General features: G+C 42.4%; 1 protein-coding gene across 1 annotated transcript; it reads left to right on the plus strand.

Annotated features, from left to right (window-relative positions):
- Window positions 1–1544: 1544 nt before the first annotated feature.
- On the plus strand, window positions 1545–8823 carry LOC127452701 (uncharacterized). Its single transcript, XM_051718317.1, has 3 exons — window positions 1545–1570; window positions 7220–7674; window positions 7979–8823. Exons 1-3 carry the CDS (start codon window positions 1545–1547, stop codon window positions 8821–8823), a joined length of 1326 nt encoding a protein of 441 aa, XP_051574277.1.
- Window positions 8824–14526: the final 5703 nt, after the last annotated feature.

The following is a 14526-nucleotide window of genomic DNA, read 5'->3' on the forward strand; positions in this document are numbered from 1 at the left end:
ACCGAGTGTAAATGCGAAATAAAGGGGTGTAACTTAACTTTTCCGATTAGTTTGATAGGGATGCTTTGTAATGGCGAAATAGGGGCAAGAACTGCCTGTTCAATAACAAACCAGGGAGGGGCTCTCTCAGGTGGAAGTGACCAATGAGCCAAAAGTCTGAGACTGAATGCATCGTAATAAAACAAAATCTTGGGTAGGCCTAGCCCACCTTTGTCTATCGGCCTATGTAACTTATTAAAATGCAATCTGGGACAGTTCCTTGGATGGTCAAGAGTCAATTCACTCGGAGGCCGCATAAAAGTATATGCCATGATTTACACAGTCCGCCAACTTTATAAAAGACATCCTTTGTGTGGGCATGTAGATATTTTGCGGTCATCCGTAGTGTCTATTCTCAATCTGCCTGGGAACTTCATTGTAAATGTGATCTTCCGTCAATGCAAAAGTTTCTTTAAGGAAAAGTGTTAATCCACAAAATAAAACAAACTCCAACCACTCAGCGGAGCCAATGCAAAAAGAAAAAAAAATGGTGCCTAGCTTCTTCCGAAAGTCAGAGTATGTACAGTGAGTCAATCCACTCACGAGAAAAACACCCAAATGGTTACTCACCCATTGTTTCAATAAAAGACATTGCCTCTTTTGGACATGTAAATACTTTGCTGCCGTCCTTGGTGTTTATTCTCAGTCTGGCCGGAAACATCAGAGCAAAAGAGATCTTCTGCTGATGTAAGAGTTTCTTGCATTCCTTAAACCAATCGCATTTCTCTCTTGTTGAGTTCGCAAAGTCCGGGAACAAGAAAATATTGTAATTCTTCCAAGAAAGCTTTCCTTTGCTCCTCGCCTGGCGCAACACAAGATCTTTATCGGACGATTTCAAAAATTTGGCCAGAATCGATCGGGGCCTGTCTCCCTCATCAGATCTGTGAGCCGGGACTCTGTGAGCTCACTCAATTTCCAACTTGTGGCCTGTTATGTCGAGCAGACTTGGGAAAATCTCGTCAAGGAATTTCACCATATCTCTGCCCTCCTCATGCTCAGGAATTCCAACAATTAGAATGTTATTCTTGCGGCTTCTATTCTCAAGATCTTCAAGCTTTTCAAGAACACGTTCCAAATCAACTTTGGTCGCGGGCGGATTAGTGGCTAATTCCCTCTCCGATGACTCCAAATAATCGATTCGTTTTTCAACATCTGTCACTCTTGTGACTAGCTCAGAGAATTTTTTTCCATCGCCGTAATCGATCGACGTATTACAGCGAGATCCTCAACATCACCGACATGTTGGACAGTTGACGCTGGATTCCTTCTCCCGCCGCGCCATAAAAATCGAGTCCCCGGTTCACAGGCCTGTCTGGAATTTCATCTTGAACCCATAAGTGTCTTTTAATGTCTCCAGAGCCCAAGGATTTTGACTTCTTTGCCATGTTTACCTCAAACAGTAAATGTGTAACTGGGTGTATCGAATTTCACTGGATTATTTCATGAAAATAATTTTAAAAATTAGCAAAGTGTGCAGAAATGTCTCTCACACGTCTGCCCTTCGCATGGCATCCCACCAACTCCTTGAAAGGTAAATTTCTAAGAGTCAGTTGAGCCTGCTGTTCCTACAATATTTGTGTTGTTTTAGCACCCGATTCATTAAAGGAATTATGCACATCAGGTAATGACGCAAGCACGCCTACATAATTGGTGCTAAATGCAATTCGCAGGGCACAATTCCCTTACAGGCCGTTTCTGAGAGCTAGGTTGTGGAGGATTCAGCAGACTAGTGCGATCTGGCATAATTTATTGAGACTGTACATTATTGCCTCAGCACTGAAATCCACACACCTGAATCATTCCAAAATTACGCTTGACTACAGTACATGTGCATATGTGCTGAATATAACACTCTTCTCCATCATCTGATCATGATTTTATGACTTTCTGCAGCCATGATCAATAGAAGTTTACACAAACATCCCTTTTAAATTTAAAGTCTGTTTACTGACTGCTTTTCGTGGGTGGTTAAAGCACAACATTAATTGCACCAGGCAAAAAACTATTGTGAATCTGGTGCACTTTAATGAGCATATTATCATGGAAAGGACTTTTTTTTTGTTTGTTTTTTGCTTTTATAATTATTAGGCAAACAATTACTCGGTTACTTCAGGAAGTAATGACAATTATGCAATATGCATGGCCTAGCACCCAAAAGTGTAATAAAAGTAGTCCTAGCACATCATGTTGATGAACAGTATGCCAAGTTTTCTAAAGGCAATCAGTCACTGTATTATGAACAGAGCATAATTTAAGTCGTTTTATGCTTTCAAAACAAATGAAATCATTGATAAAGTAGGTAAACAGCGATGAAATCCAATATGGCAGCTAAGTTGATAGCACCAAACCTCATTGGTTTTACACATCTCGTGACCAAATGTTAGGATGTAATGTCGCAACCTTCTTGGTCTCAAACGTTTGTTAAAACAGGTTACTTCAATCTACAGTAAAATACTGACAGATGTAGTAACCAGAAATTACTATGGTTGCCGGAAATACATTGGTTACCCACTGTATCCACCCTGTCTTGTGGCCACTCGCCTGATCCCGCTCTGGTCTCCTGGCTTCCTGCTGGATCTGCCCTGGTCTCCCGCTGGATCTGCCCTGGTCTCCTGGCCTCCTGCTTCGTCCTCCCTGGTCTCCTGGCCTCCCGCCGAATCTTCCCTGGTTTCCGGGTCCTCCGCCAGCTCTGCACTGGTCTTCTGATCCTTTCTGTCACATTTATGTGTTTTTGTCCATGTTTTGATATTCTTGTCTTTTATTTTGTAGTTTAGTTTATGTATCCTTGTTCTTGTTTCATATCATGTGTTTTGTCATGTTATTTCTTGTCATATGACCCTCATGTTTCATGTGTTTTGGTTCCTTGGTTTATTAGTCTTGTCTTGTTATTGGTTCATGTTTAATTTTTCTTGTTATCAGTTCAGTTCTGTCATTGGTCATTATGTTATTTGTTCAGTCTAGTGATTAGTTATCTTGTTACCCCAGTCTGTGTATTTAAACCCTCTTGTTTGCCTATGCTCTTTGCCAGGTATTATTTGTTGTAATGTTGTAGTCAAGTCTTACTCAAGTCAACTCTTAGTCTTAGACTAAGTCACCTGCCTGCAACATTACACATGCTGTATATCTGAATATTTTGCAGTCAGGATATTTTGCAATACACTTAAAATATGTTCTTTCTATACTTATAATCATCAACTTAAAAATATGTATTTCCATTCTTTTTAATTGGATTACATCATTCACAATGCTTCATGGGACTGTAGTTCATTCCCTCAATTAAGACATTAACTACATAGTCTTGTACCTTCATCTTTTTGTCCAACTTTCAAAAGTTTATAATCTTTCTGGTTGGTTTGGTTCAAGGCCTAGAACTCTTTTATGAAGGATTTTATTAAATCCCTATGGAAAAAAATGAATGGAAAAATCACTTCCGGAACAAAGATAGCTAAAACAAATTGGTGGGTACTGTTGCGCTCTACTAAACATACATTTAATTATAATTGCTATGATTGTTTCAATTTCCTCAGCATTTTAAGGTTCAAGCGTGTTCACCTTTTCATATGCACAGCAAAAATCCGTGGGCGAAGAACACGTCGGCGGATGTGAAGCACCCACACAGAGGTCACTGCCAAACCAAACAAATTCCTATTAGTCATTGCGGCAAATTCGCCTGTCAAAGTTCACCAAACATGAACTTCACACAAAATCCGCAAGGGTAAACTGTTCGCAACTGGAAGTCCATCTCACGAAATTCACGATCATGTGGATTCCCATTGAGATGATTATATTTCGTCCATGGAATTTCACCATTTGAAGGTACTGTAAAGTGACAGCGCTAAACAGACAAAAACATAAATTCTTTGTTGTTGTTGCAAATATTAAAACGTGTAAAACGTTGTTATGATGGTTTCTTAAACCCTACAGAATAACATTCATGAGGAAGAACTGATAGTACCCTGTACAATAATACACGTTTTATTATCATATTATAAGAGATATCAAACTGAAATCATTAAAAATTCAGAGAATTGCTAGTATTGAGAATGTAAGGACTAGGCAAAATGGCAAGCTTATATGACTCAAGTTATATTATCAACAGAAGTCTCATGTTGTGACCCCAATCCCATAAAGACTGAGCGGGTCACTCACTACATGTATTGATACGCTCTTATCAGAATTATTGCCCCGTTAAGAGCAACAGAGTAACCAAAGAATGAGTAATTGGCTCTATCAGTGGTCTGATGAAGGTAAGCGTTTCAGTTCAGCGCTACACATCTGTTATCTATACTGCACACTCGGGTTTCACTGCACTTTAGCAATATTACATTTTGTTTTACAGGACGGCTATGCATAATTAGACCAAGCATTAGATGGGCCAGTCTCTGCTATCACACATTACTCTGGTCATGCATAGACACTAAAGAACTCAAATGCATGCAATTTTTTCTTTTATTATTTCCTTGAGGTCAACTTAAAAGTTAGTCAAATTTTTTGTGTTTTTCCCATTCTGATTAATTGAAAACAGTTTTGGCTGCTGTGCCTTTAAGACTTCTATGTTAACAACATGCAAAATAAGTAATAGTCTTTACTCACAGGCTGCGGGTTTGCTTTCAAGTCCAATATAGACCATTTCAAGGACATAAACAAAGTAATTAGAGCACTTCTGCGCATGTCCTGTAGCTACATTTTTATAACCCAGAACTGTCAAAATAAAATGACTAGCGCTTTAGAGTCTAGCTAAAACAGAACAAGACCCTTACAAAAAAAATTAAAATAGCTGCAAACATGCCACAAATTTGCCGCTAATTATTTTCACATGCAAATGAGCTGATATTGAGCCACTGTTAGCTGAGTACCCAAGGGTCCTCGTTTCCAGCTGACGCCGCGAGGAGGAGGTGGTTGGATTTTGACGGCCTGACTTTAGAAAACCCCAACCCTTACAAAAATCTAAACTTGCCGCAAATTTGCTGCTCATTATTTTTACATGCAAATGAGCTTGTGATTCACTGCAAATGTTTGCCAGAAGTTTGAAGCTCTTCACCAGTAGTGGTGAACCTGCAGCAAAACTTTGACAACAATGGACAATTTGCCACAAAGATCAATTGCATGTGAACATGATCAGTGGCGAATTTGCCGTGAGTTTGTGGCATATTTGCAGTGAACTCTTGATTTTTGTGAGGGGATATGTGCAAAAATTGAAAATAAACAACGAAGTGTCGTAACTGGATCTTTTAAATAAGGCTCTGAGTTAACATATTTTCTCAAAGGACATCAAACGTTTACCTGACGTGACTTATCTAGACGTGTTGTTGATACTGAGTGTCTACGCAAGAGAGGTGATGAAAGTGTATCATAGTTTAAATGCTCACAGTTATTTCATCAGTGGAGAGATTGGGAATATTTGAACGCTCCAATTATAACAAATTAAGCTTTTGACACTGTAATCATTTGACTTGCAGACAAGTTAAGGTTTTTTAATTATAAATAAACATTTCCTTGTGTGTCTCTTTCCTCTGCACTAGCTTCTACAGTATATGACTCCAGTAACTCTCAGATCTTTTTTATTTATTTATTTATTTATCCCCTTTTCTCCCAATTTGGAATGCCCAATTCCCACTACTTAGTAGGTCCTCGTGGTGGCACGGTTACTCACCTCAATCTGGGTGGCGGAGGACAAGTTTCAGTTGCCTCCGCTTCTGAGACAGTCAATCCGCGCATCTTATCACATGGCTCATTGTGCATGAAACCACGGAGACTCACAGCATGTGGAGGCTCATGCTACTCTCCGCGATCCACGCACAACTTACCACGTGCCCCATTGAGAGCGAGAACCACTAATCATGACCACGAAGAGGTTACCCCATGTGACTCTACCCTCCCTAGAAACCGGGCCAAATTGGTTGCTTAGAAGACCTAGCTGGAGTCACTCAGCATGCCCTGGATTCGAACCCGTGACTCCAGGGGTGGTAGTCAGCATAAATACTCGCTGAGCTACCCAGGCCCTCCTAACTCTGAGATCTTAGCAGTTCGATACTGCAGATATTGTTGACTTTTGTGTGACAAAATACTTGTTTTGTTTCTCATTTGTAAGTCACTTTAGATTAAAGCGCCTGCTAAATTACTAAATGTAAATGAATTGTGCAGCTTCATTCATTAAAATAGGAGCGATCTATAGTCACTTTTAGAGCCTGTAAAGAATTACTCTGATTTAGTAAGCTAAATTCTACATATCAAACTTACAATCATAGTTACAACCATTTACCAGAGATAAGATGTGTGCTACAGTTGTTAGTACTGCACGTATCCAGCCGCCTCGCTTCACTGCTGCGCTTCACGCGTTCATTTGCAGTTGCTTTTTCGGAGATTTAAACACATTAATTTCCATTAGTTCCAGGCATCCAGAGAGCATCCAGCCACCGAACAACATGGTCCACATTTTAATGATGACATTTTATGACAATCGTGTTGACATTATTAACGTTAATCATGTTAAAGTCACTTTAAATGAAGCGCCTTCCACTGTTGTTTTAAACGAGTTTGAAAACTAGCCAGAAATGTTCAAGAGACAAAGACATCACTTCCTTAAACTGCCGAATAGTTGCAGAACATTTAATATGAGCTTTTGAAATGTAAATGTGAGTAGTTAGGTGTTAATAGATGCCGTTACAAAAAGAGAGTTCATGACAAAACTTGCTGCAAATTTGCCACGGATCATTTCCACATGCAAATGAGCTTTGCGGCAAACTTGCGGCAAATTGTTCATTGTTGCCAAAGGTTTGCCAGAGGTTCACCACTACCAGTGAAGAGCTTCAAACTTCTGGCAAACATCTGCAGTGAATCACAAGCTCATTTGCATGTAAAAATAACGAGCAGCAAATTTGCGGCAAGTTTAGATTTTTGTAAGGGTTGGGGTTTTCTAAAGTCAGGCCATCAAAATCCAACCACCTCCTCCTCGCGGCGTCAGCTGGAAACGAGGGCCCTTGGGTACTCGGCTAACAGTGGCTCTGGTCTCAGTGACAGGTGGAGCGACACACCGGCTGGGATGATTTTGGTCACATCAAATGGCAACAGAATCTCGACTATCCGGTCAAGCTAGGGCGATCCCCTTAGGCGACGCACGCCGTCTTCACCCGGATGGCGTGGGAAGTGTGCTAGGGCTACCTGTTCATGGATGAGACAGGTTAAAGAAGCGAGTCCATCGAATCCGATTAGCCACGATCAACATCGGCACCTTCACCGGCTGCAGCCGCGAACTGGCCGACGCCCTCAAGACCCGCCGCATAGACATTGCATGCATCCAGGAGACCAGATGGAAGGGGAGCAAGGCGAGGGACATTGGAGAAGGCTATAAGCTCTTATACCATGGCGTTAGGTCAAGTCAAAATGGAGTTGGCATGGCCATTAGCAAGCGGTTACGAGAGAGTGTCGTCGAAGTCAACAACATCTCTGATCGCCTCATCTCGGTCAAGATTGTATCCGGTCCGACCACCATCAGAGTTGTCTCATGCTACGCCCCTCAAGTGGGTTGCCTTGGTGAGGAGAAGGATGCATTTTGGGAGAGCCTCGACACGCACCTCCAGATGGTCGCCCCGGAGAAGCACATCCTGGTCGGAGGGGACCTTAACAGCCATGTTGGTGAAGGCTGCCACGGCTATGATCTAAGTTCACGGAGGCCAGGGACTAGGCACACGCAACAACGAGGGAAGTTGCATTCTTGACTGCGCCGAAGCCCATGATCCCGTCGTCGCCAACACCGAAAAGCACTGGGAGAAGAACATGCCCGTCCACATGACTTTCTGGACCTGGAGAAGGCATTCGATTGTGTACCCCATGAGCTCATCTGGGCCTCACCCTGATCCCACCATGTCCCTGAGGCCTATGTCAACTGGACGCAGCTTCTCTATCGAGGAGTTATGAGTGCCGTCCGCTGTCCATCAAGGGTCTGACCTTTCGCCACTGCTCTTCATCACCTGCATGGATACGGCGACAGCAGATCTGCAGGCGCCATACTCTTGGTCCCTACTCTACGCTGTTGACGTATTTCTCACTGGCAGGGAACGGCAAGACCTCCAAGACCAAACACAGCATTGGAAAGATCGTCTGGATGTGAATGGCCTGCAACTCAACCTCGACAAGACGGAGTACATGGAATATGGCCCTCAGACTGATGATACCATCAGGATCGAAGGTAGAGACCTGAAGAAGGCCACCCAATTCAAGTACCTTGGTTCCACCCTCTCGGCTGATGGCGACAGTCTTCCAGACACAAGATCAAGAGTCAACACTGCCTGGCTGAAGTGGCGCCAGGTAACTGGCGTACTCTGCGATCGACGCATGCCAAACCACCTCAAGGCGAAGGTCTACAAGACAGTCGTCCGCCCAGTTGCCCTGTATGGGGCAGAGTGCTGGCCCGCATCCACCAGGCATGAACAGGCCCTTCATGTAATGGAGATGCACATGCTCAGGTGGACGTTAGGACTGACCCGATGGGACCAGGTGATGAATGAGGACGTCAGGAAAATTATGGGTGTGACACCGATCATGGACAAGATGAGGGAAGCACGCCTCCAATGGTACAGCCACGCAGTCGGAGTCGAGGAGAGCACTGCGCCTCAACCCCGAGGGAAAAAAAAACCATGCGGACGGCCAAAGAAATGGTGGATGGACCAGATTAAGGAAGATATGAGGCACGTCAACACCACCCCCGAAGATGCCCTTGATCGGAAGAAATGGAGAGCAACTTGCCGAAAAGCGGACCCTGCAACTACGTGGGACAAACACTAGGAAAGAAGAAGAAAGAAGAAGGGGTTTCTAAAGTCAGAAAATTATGAAAATACAGAACAAGTCTTTGCAGCTTAGGATGTATCCACACTAATTTATTTTCATTGGAAAACTAATTTTCCTAATGTCATTGTTTCCCATGTATGCAGTTATGGAAAGCATTCAGTTTTGGTGTAGGCAATGCTGTTCTTATGTGGATGAGAGGTGTAAATGTGAAATTTAAAATGAGAATGTATTAGTATGGACATGACCTTAGTTTCAATAAATGCTTTATTTTGGACTGAGGAGGAAGTTTGAATTCTTAAATTTTTTAGTATGTTTTCATAGTACGTCAAGCTCTTTTATTTTAAAAGAAGAAAAATGTAATTATCATGATATGAACCCATAAATTGTGACACTTGTTGAAAAGAAGCACCCAGCACTTTACAGCAGGGGAGTGTGATTGTAACCAGATGATGGCTGATAATATATCAAAACATGCTCAAATTGCATGAAGCAGTGGTGCCATGGCTCATCTGCTCACCTACGTGCATGTCAAATATTTGTGAGATTCAGGCCCTGTACACTTCTAGAACAAAGAAACATGTATTTTATGTTTTGTCATGTCCATAACGCATGCTCATTTCTGGATAAAAAAAAAAAGGTATAGATGGAAAATGTTCTGTTGTCTTGTGTCTGCAGGTGTATATGATTATACATCCAAATGGTTTGATATACTGGCAATGACTTCTTTATATATGAAGATAAATTTCACATTCTCATTGAAGATGTCACATCCATAATGGTGGAACTGCCCAGCACTCAATGCGTTTCATTGTTTAAAAAACAAACAAAAAAAAAAAACTGCAGAACTTTTCTAGTGAGCTTACAATATACCTATATGTTGCGAGCAGGGCGTGACCAAGCGGCGTCTGGGCAGAGCGAGGCCGGGAAGATAAGTGGTGATCAAGTTCCACCTGTGCGCCACACCGGTCCCGCTACTCCTCACTGGAACACAAGACCGGTGTGCCGCACAGGAGGAACTTGTTCACCACATATCTTTTCGGCCTTGCTCAGCCCAGATGCCGCTCGGCCACGCCCTGCTCGCCACATAATACAAATACCTGTTATCACTTGGAAAATATTGACATTACACATTCATAATCATAAACAATTGATGGAGTGCCTAACAGCCAGTTCAAGGTGCTTCATAGGTAAATCGTGTGTATATTCTTCTGTTTACAATAATGTTTATGCGCGTTCATATTTTCTGTCTTTTGTAACATTGCCAGTGCAGTTTTATTTGTACTATTATTGGTTGTACTGCTTTAATACTTTTATTTGAATGAGGGAATTGTTTATCTTTGCAGGGGTATTGCACAAACATTGCTCACTATAACTACTAAATTGCTCACAACCAATGCCCCTCCCCTCATCACCTCTCCCCCCATACGTGTCATTAGCATTGCTTACTCTTTTCAAGGGTATTGCACAACTGAATTCTCGCCCAATTCTGGGCTCAAATACAACAAGCATTGGTTACTCTTTTCAAGGGTATTGCACAACCGAATGCTTGTTCAATTTATGGCTCAAATACATCAAGCATTGGTTACACTTTTCAAGAGTATTGCACAACTGAATGTTTGCCCAGCGCGGGGCTCAAATACATCAAGCATTATTATCCTTTTCAAGGGTATTGCACTGACAATTCTCCCCCACCCTCATCTCCTTAAAAGCATTGTTATCCTTTTCAAGGGTATTGCACAAATGATGCTCCCCCACCCTCATACTCCTCAAAAGCATTGTTATACTTTTCAAGGGTATTGCACAAACGATGCTCCCCCACCCTCATACTCCTCAAGTGCCTGTTGGGACCCAACAACGTCGTAAGTATTGTTATCCTTTCAGGGCTCGGATGCACCACAGAGCAGTGTTTACCTTTTTTTAAAAGTATTGCACAAACAAAGCTCTCTGAAACGGTTAACCATATTGCAGAGAATGTCATTGACGAGTGTTTGGAAGACGGCGGGAGTGTTAGTAAGGCTGAATGGCATAACTAAATATTCAAAGTGCCCTGTAGGCGTATCGAATGCCATCTTCTTCTCATCCTCCTCCCTTATCCTCACCAAATGGTAGGCATTGTGGAGGTCCAACTTCGAGAAGACGGTTACCCCCTGCAACAACTCGAAGGCCAAGGACATCAACAGCAGAGGATGATGTCATTCAGCCCCCAGTAGTTGATGCAGGGGCGCAAGGACCCATACTTCTTCCCCACGAAGAAAAACCCAGCGCCGGCCGGGGACGAGGAAGGGTGGATGAGGCCAGCCATGAGCAACTCCTGGATATATTTGTCCATCGCCTCCTGCTCTGGAGCAGACAGAGTAGAGCCGTCCACAAGGCGGCAAAGTACCTGGGATGAAATCTATGGCACAGTCATATGGGCGATGACGAGGAAGAGATGCAGCTCGAGACTGACTGAACACCACCCTCAGGTCATGGTATACTGTCGGGACCCCCGACAGATCGACTGGCTCGGCATGCAACAGAGAAGCAGAGGAACTCACGGGAGATAGAGCAGAACTAAGACAAGAAGAAAAGCAATAGTCACTACAGGAAATAACAGAATTGGTATCCCAGTTTATGTGTGGATTGTGCTTCCTCCTCCATGGTCGGCCCAAAACCACAGGGTTTCTGGGGGACCAAAGAAGAAAAAACACAATCTTCTCCTCATGATTGCCTGAAACCCTCAGACTCACCGGGACCGTGGCTTGAGTGATGGTGAAAAGGGAACCCTCGTCAAAGAGAAGGTGGGAATGGGAGGTTCCATGGGTCTCAGCTGGATGCCCCATAAAACGGCTGCTACCGGGTCCATGATATTAACCTCAGCTCCTGAATCGACATGGGCGAAAATGTGGTGTGCCGATCCTCCCCAGGTGATGGCGACTGGGAGGCCTGCATCCATGGTGGAGGACATGGTGTGGTTAGTTGTGCTCATCAACAGTCCTCGCTTCACAGATGAGCGCCACTCTTTTACTGATAAGCAATCTGTTTTTCAAGTACAAGCAATCTGAACAGGCAGACAGATGGTATAACAAATCCTTGAAACAGGCAGACATTAGCACAAGGAGCAGGCAGACAGAATCTGACACTCAGAAAATAGCGTTTAGTACAACTAAACCATGGCGGTTGAGGCGTGACACACACATGAAAATGCGACAAAGACAGAATGAAACGAGACTAAATAGGGGAAACATAATGAGACCTAGGTGTGAGCAATGACAGCGGTCTGGCTGTGGTAATCAGTAATCTGCAACACGTGCGCGCCGACACCACGCACACCAAAACAAAAGCACGTGTAACTGACAACGCCATACACACACACATACACACATGGACAAACACGGACCTACCCCAGCCGCTCAGCCAGAGATCCTGACAGAAAAAGGTTAGTTCACCCAAAAATGAAAATAATAATAATAATAATAATAATAATAATAATAATAATGTTATTATTAACTCTCTCTTAATCATTCCAAACCTGTATGCTGTTGTGGGGCACAAGGAGACATTTTGAAGACTCTTAATGCTGCTCTTATTTGCATACAATGTATTTGAAAGGGTATTGAATCTGTCAATCCCTAATACTTTGCTTAACATACGGGTTTGGAACCATACTGGGGTGAGTAAATAATGAGAATTTTGGGGTGAACTATACTGCTGAAAACAGTTATATTGTAAGTTATTATTACTTTTTAAAATTACTGTTTCATATTTTTACATAATTAAAAATTAGGTGTTGGCCTGTGATGGTAAAGCCCAAGTTTTAATAGCCATATGAGGATGCACTACTGCAAACCTCAAACTAACCAGGACAGAGAGTGAAGTGGATGGACCAGATGCACAACAACAAGAGGAAAAGTACACCAGAGTTTGAGAAACAGACTCCTCACAGGTCCTCAATAATCAAGTCAGGTTAAATTCATTTGTATAGCACTTTTCACAACAGGCATTGTTTCAATGCAGTTGTACATGAAATTATGCTATAACAGAAAATGAATGAATATAATGCCAATATTAGTTATTTATGTTTAGAACTATTAGATGTGCAAAGAAGACTCTGAGATGCTGGCCTTTTAGACAGACTTTGTCAGAAAAGGCCACATCTGAAACTCCTGGAGTCACATTCTGAAACAGATCGGACAGTAAATCATTTGAGAATAGAATTATAGACAGATTAATCAAAGTTCAAAACAATTTTCAAACTGTTTTGGAAACAGTTTGACTGTAAGGTCCATAAGACGTGTCCTACAAGCCAACAACACAACTTCAAATAATGAACAAATTTTGAAGAACAACATTTATTTGAAATTTAGAAATAGTTATTAGTAACATTATAAATGTCATCTACTTAAACATCTTAGGCAGTTTTTCTTTGCTGCTTTGCATTTGGCTTGCTCACTGAGGGTTTGTAAAGCACTATACTTTTTTTATTTATTTATTTATTTTAAGCTGCTTTAAAACAATATGTATTGTGAAAAGCACTATAAAAATAAATTGAGCTGAACAGAATCTTTACTGTGATTTTTCATAGTGATTCCAAACTTTTGAAAGGTTGTGAACTTCACCCATAAAACAGACAGATAAAAAGTCTGCACAAGTGTGTTAAGTTTTCTCTGCAAAGTGGCTCAACTGAACTTGTTTAAGTTGTCTATTCATTTCTCCTGAGAACAGATCACAAGTGGTACATTGAAATAATTAAAAGTACTTTGTTACATATCTCCCACATACTGCTTATCCCAAATAACACTGCTTTATCTCCCTGTTGACAGGGTAAACCTCTCTCTCTCTGTGTGTGTGTGTGTGTGTGTGTGTATGTCCCCAAGGCAGAAGTAGACATCAGCATGCTCCACTGAGCATTTGAGCAATCAGAAAGTACATATCTTGAAAAATAAGTATAATACAGCTGCACCATTATAGTATAAAAGTGTCTGCCTCTGTATGGGCTGTGTGTTGTGAGGTCATTATTCTTTCAGACATGCTCCACTGATGCACATCTCACTATCAAATCCTTAATAATATCATATAGCACCAGAGATTATAATTTCTATTAGATGAACACTCATTTGTTCTTGAGCAAAACATTTATTCTTTATACTTGCTAGTTACCAATTAAAAGAATAGAATACAACACAAGTTAATTACTAGGGCCCTTCTGTGCACACAGTGCAAGCTGATTACCATGGCTCCTGGGACCCTCGGTATATATAGCACAAGCTAATCACTATGGCATCTGGGCCCCTCAGTGCATACAGCAAAAGTTTATTACTAGGGCCCCCGGGCCCCTCGGTGCATACAGCGCAAGCTATCACAATGGCCTCTGGGCCCCTTGGTGCATACAGTGCAAGCTGATTACTAGGGCCCCTGGGCCCTCTGAGCATACAGTGCAAGCTAATCAGTAGGGCTCCTGGGCCCCTCGGGGCATACAGCACATGAAAATTAGTAGGGCCCCACTGTGCACACAGCACAAGCTGTTCATTAGGGCCCCTGGGCCTCTTGGTGCATACAACACAAGTTAATTACTAGGGCACCTCTGTGCATTCAGCGCAAGATAATCACTAGGGCCCCTCTATGCACACAGTGCAAGATAATCATTAGGGCCCCTCTGTGCACACAGCACAAGCTGATTACCATGGCCCCTGGTCCCCTCGGTACATATAGCACAAGCTA

The sequence above is a fragment of the Myxocyprinus asiaticus genome, chromosome 15 (assembly GCF_019703515.2).
Source record: "Myxocyprinus asiaticus isolate MX2 ecotype Aquarium Trade chromosome 15, UBuf_Myxa_2, whole genome shotgun sequence".
In the NCBI taxonomy this organism is placed as follows: domain Eukaryota; kingdom Metazoa; phylum Chordata; class Actinopteri; order Cypriniformes; family Catostomidae; genus Myxocyprinus; species Myxocyprinus asiaticus.

Excerpts from the sequence above, each read along its gene's own strand:
- LOC127452701 (XM_051718317.1), top strand. The coding sequence starts at position 1,545 with ATGGCATCCCACCAACTCCTTGAAAG. Across the intron at positions 1,571-7,219 it reads TCCCACCAACTCCTTGAAAG|GTTAAAGAAGCGAGTCCATC; the intron begins GTAAATTTCTAA and ends TGGATGAGACAG. Across the intron at positions 7,675-7,978 it reads GGACCTTAACAGCCATGTTG|GGTCTGACCTTTCGCCACTG; the intron begins GTGAAGGCTGCC and ends CTGTCCATCAAG.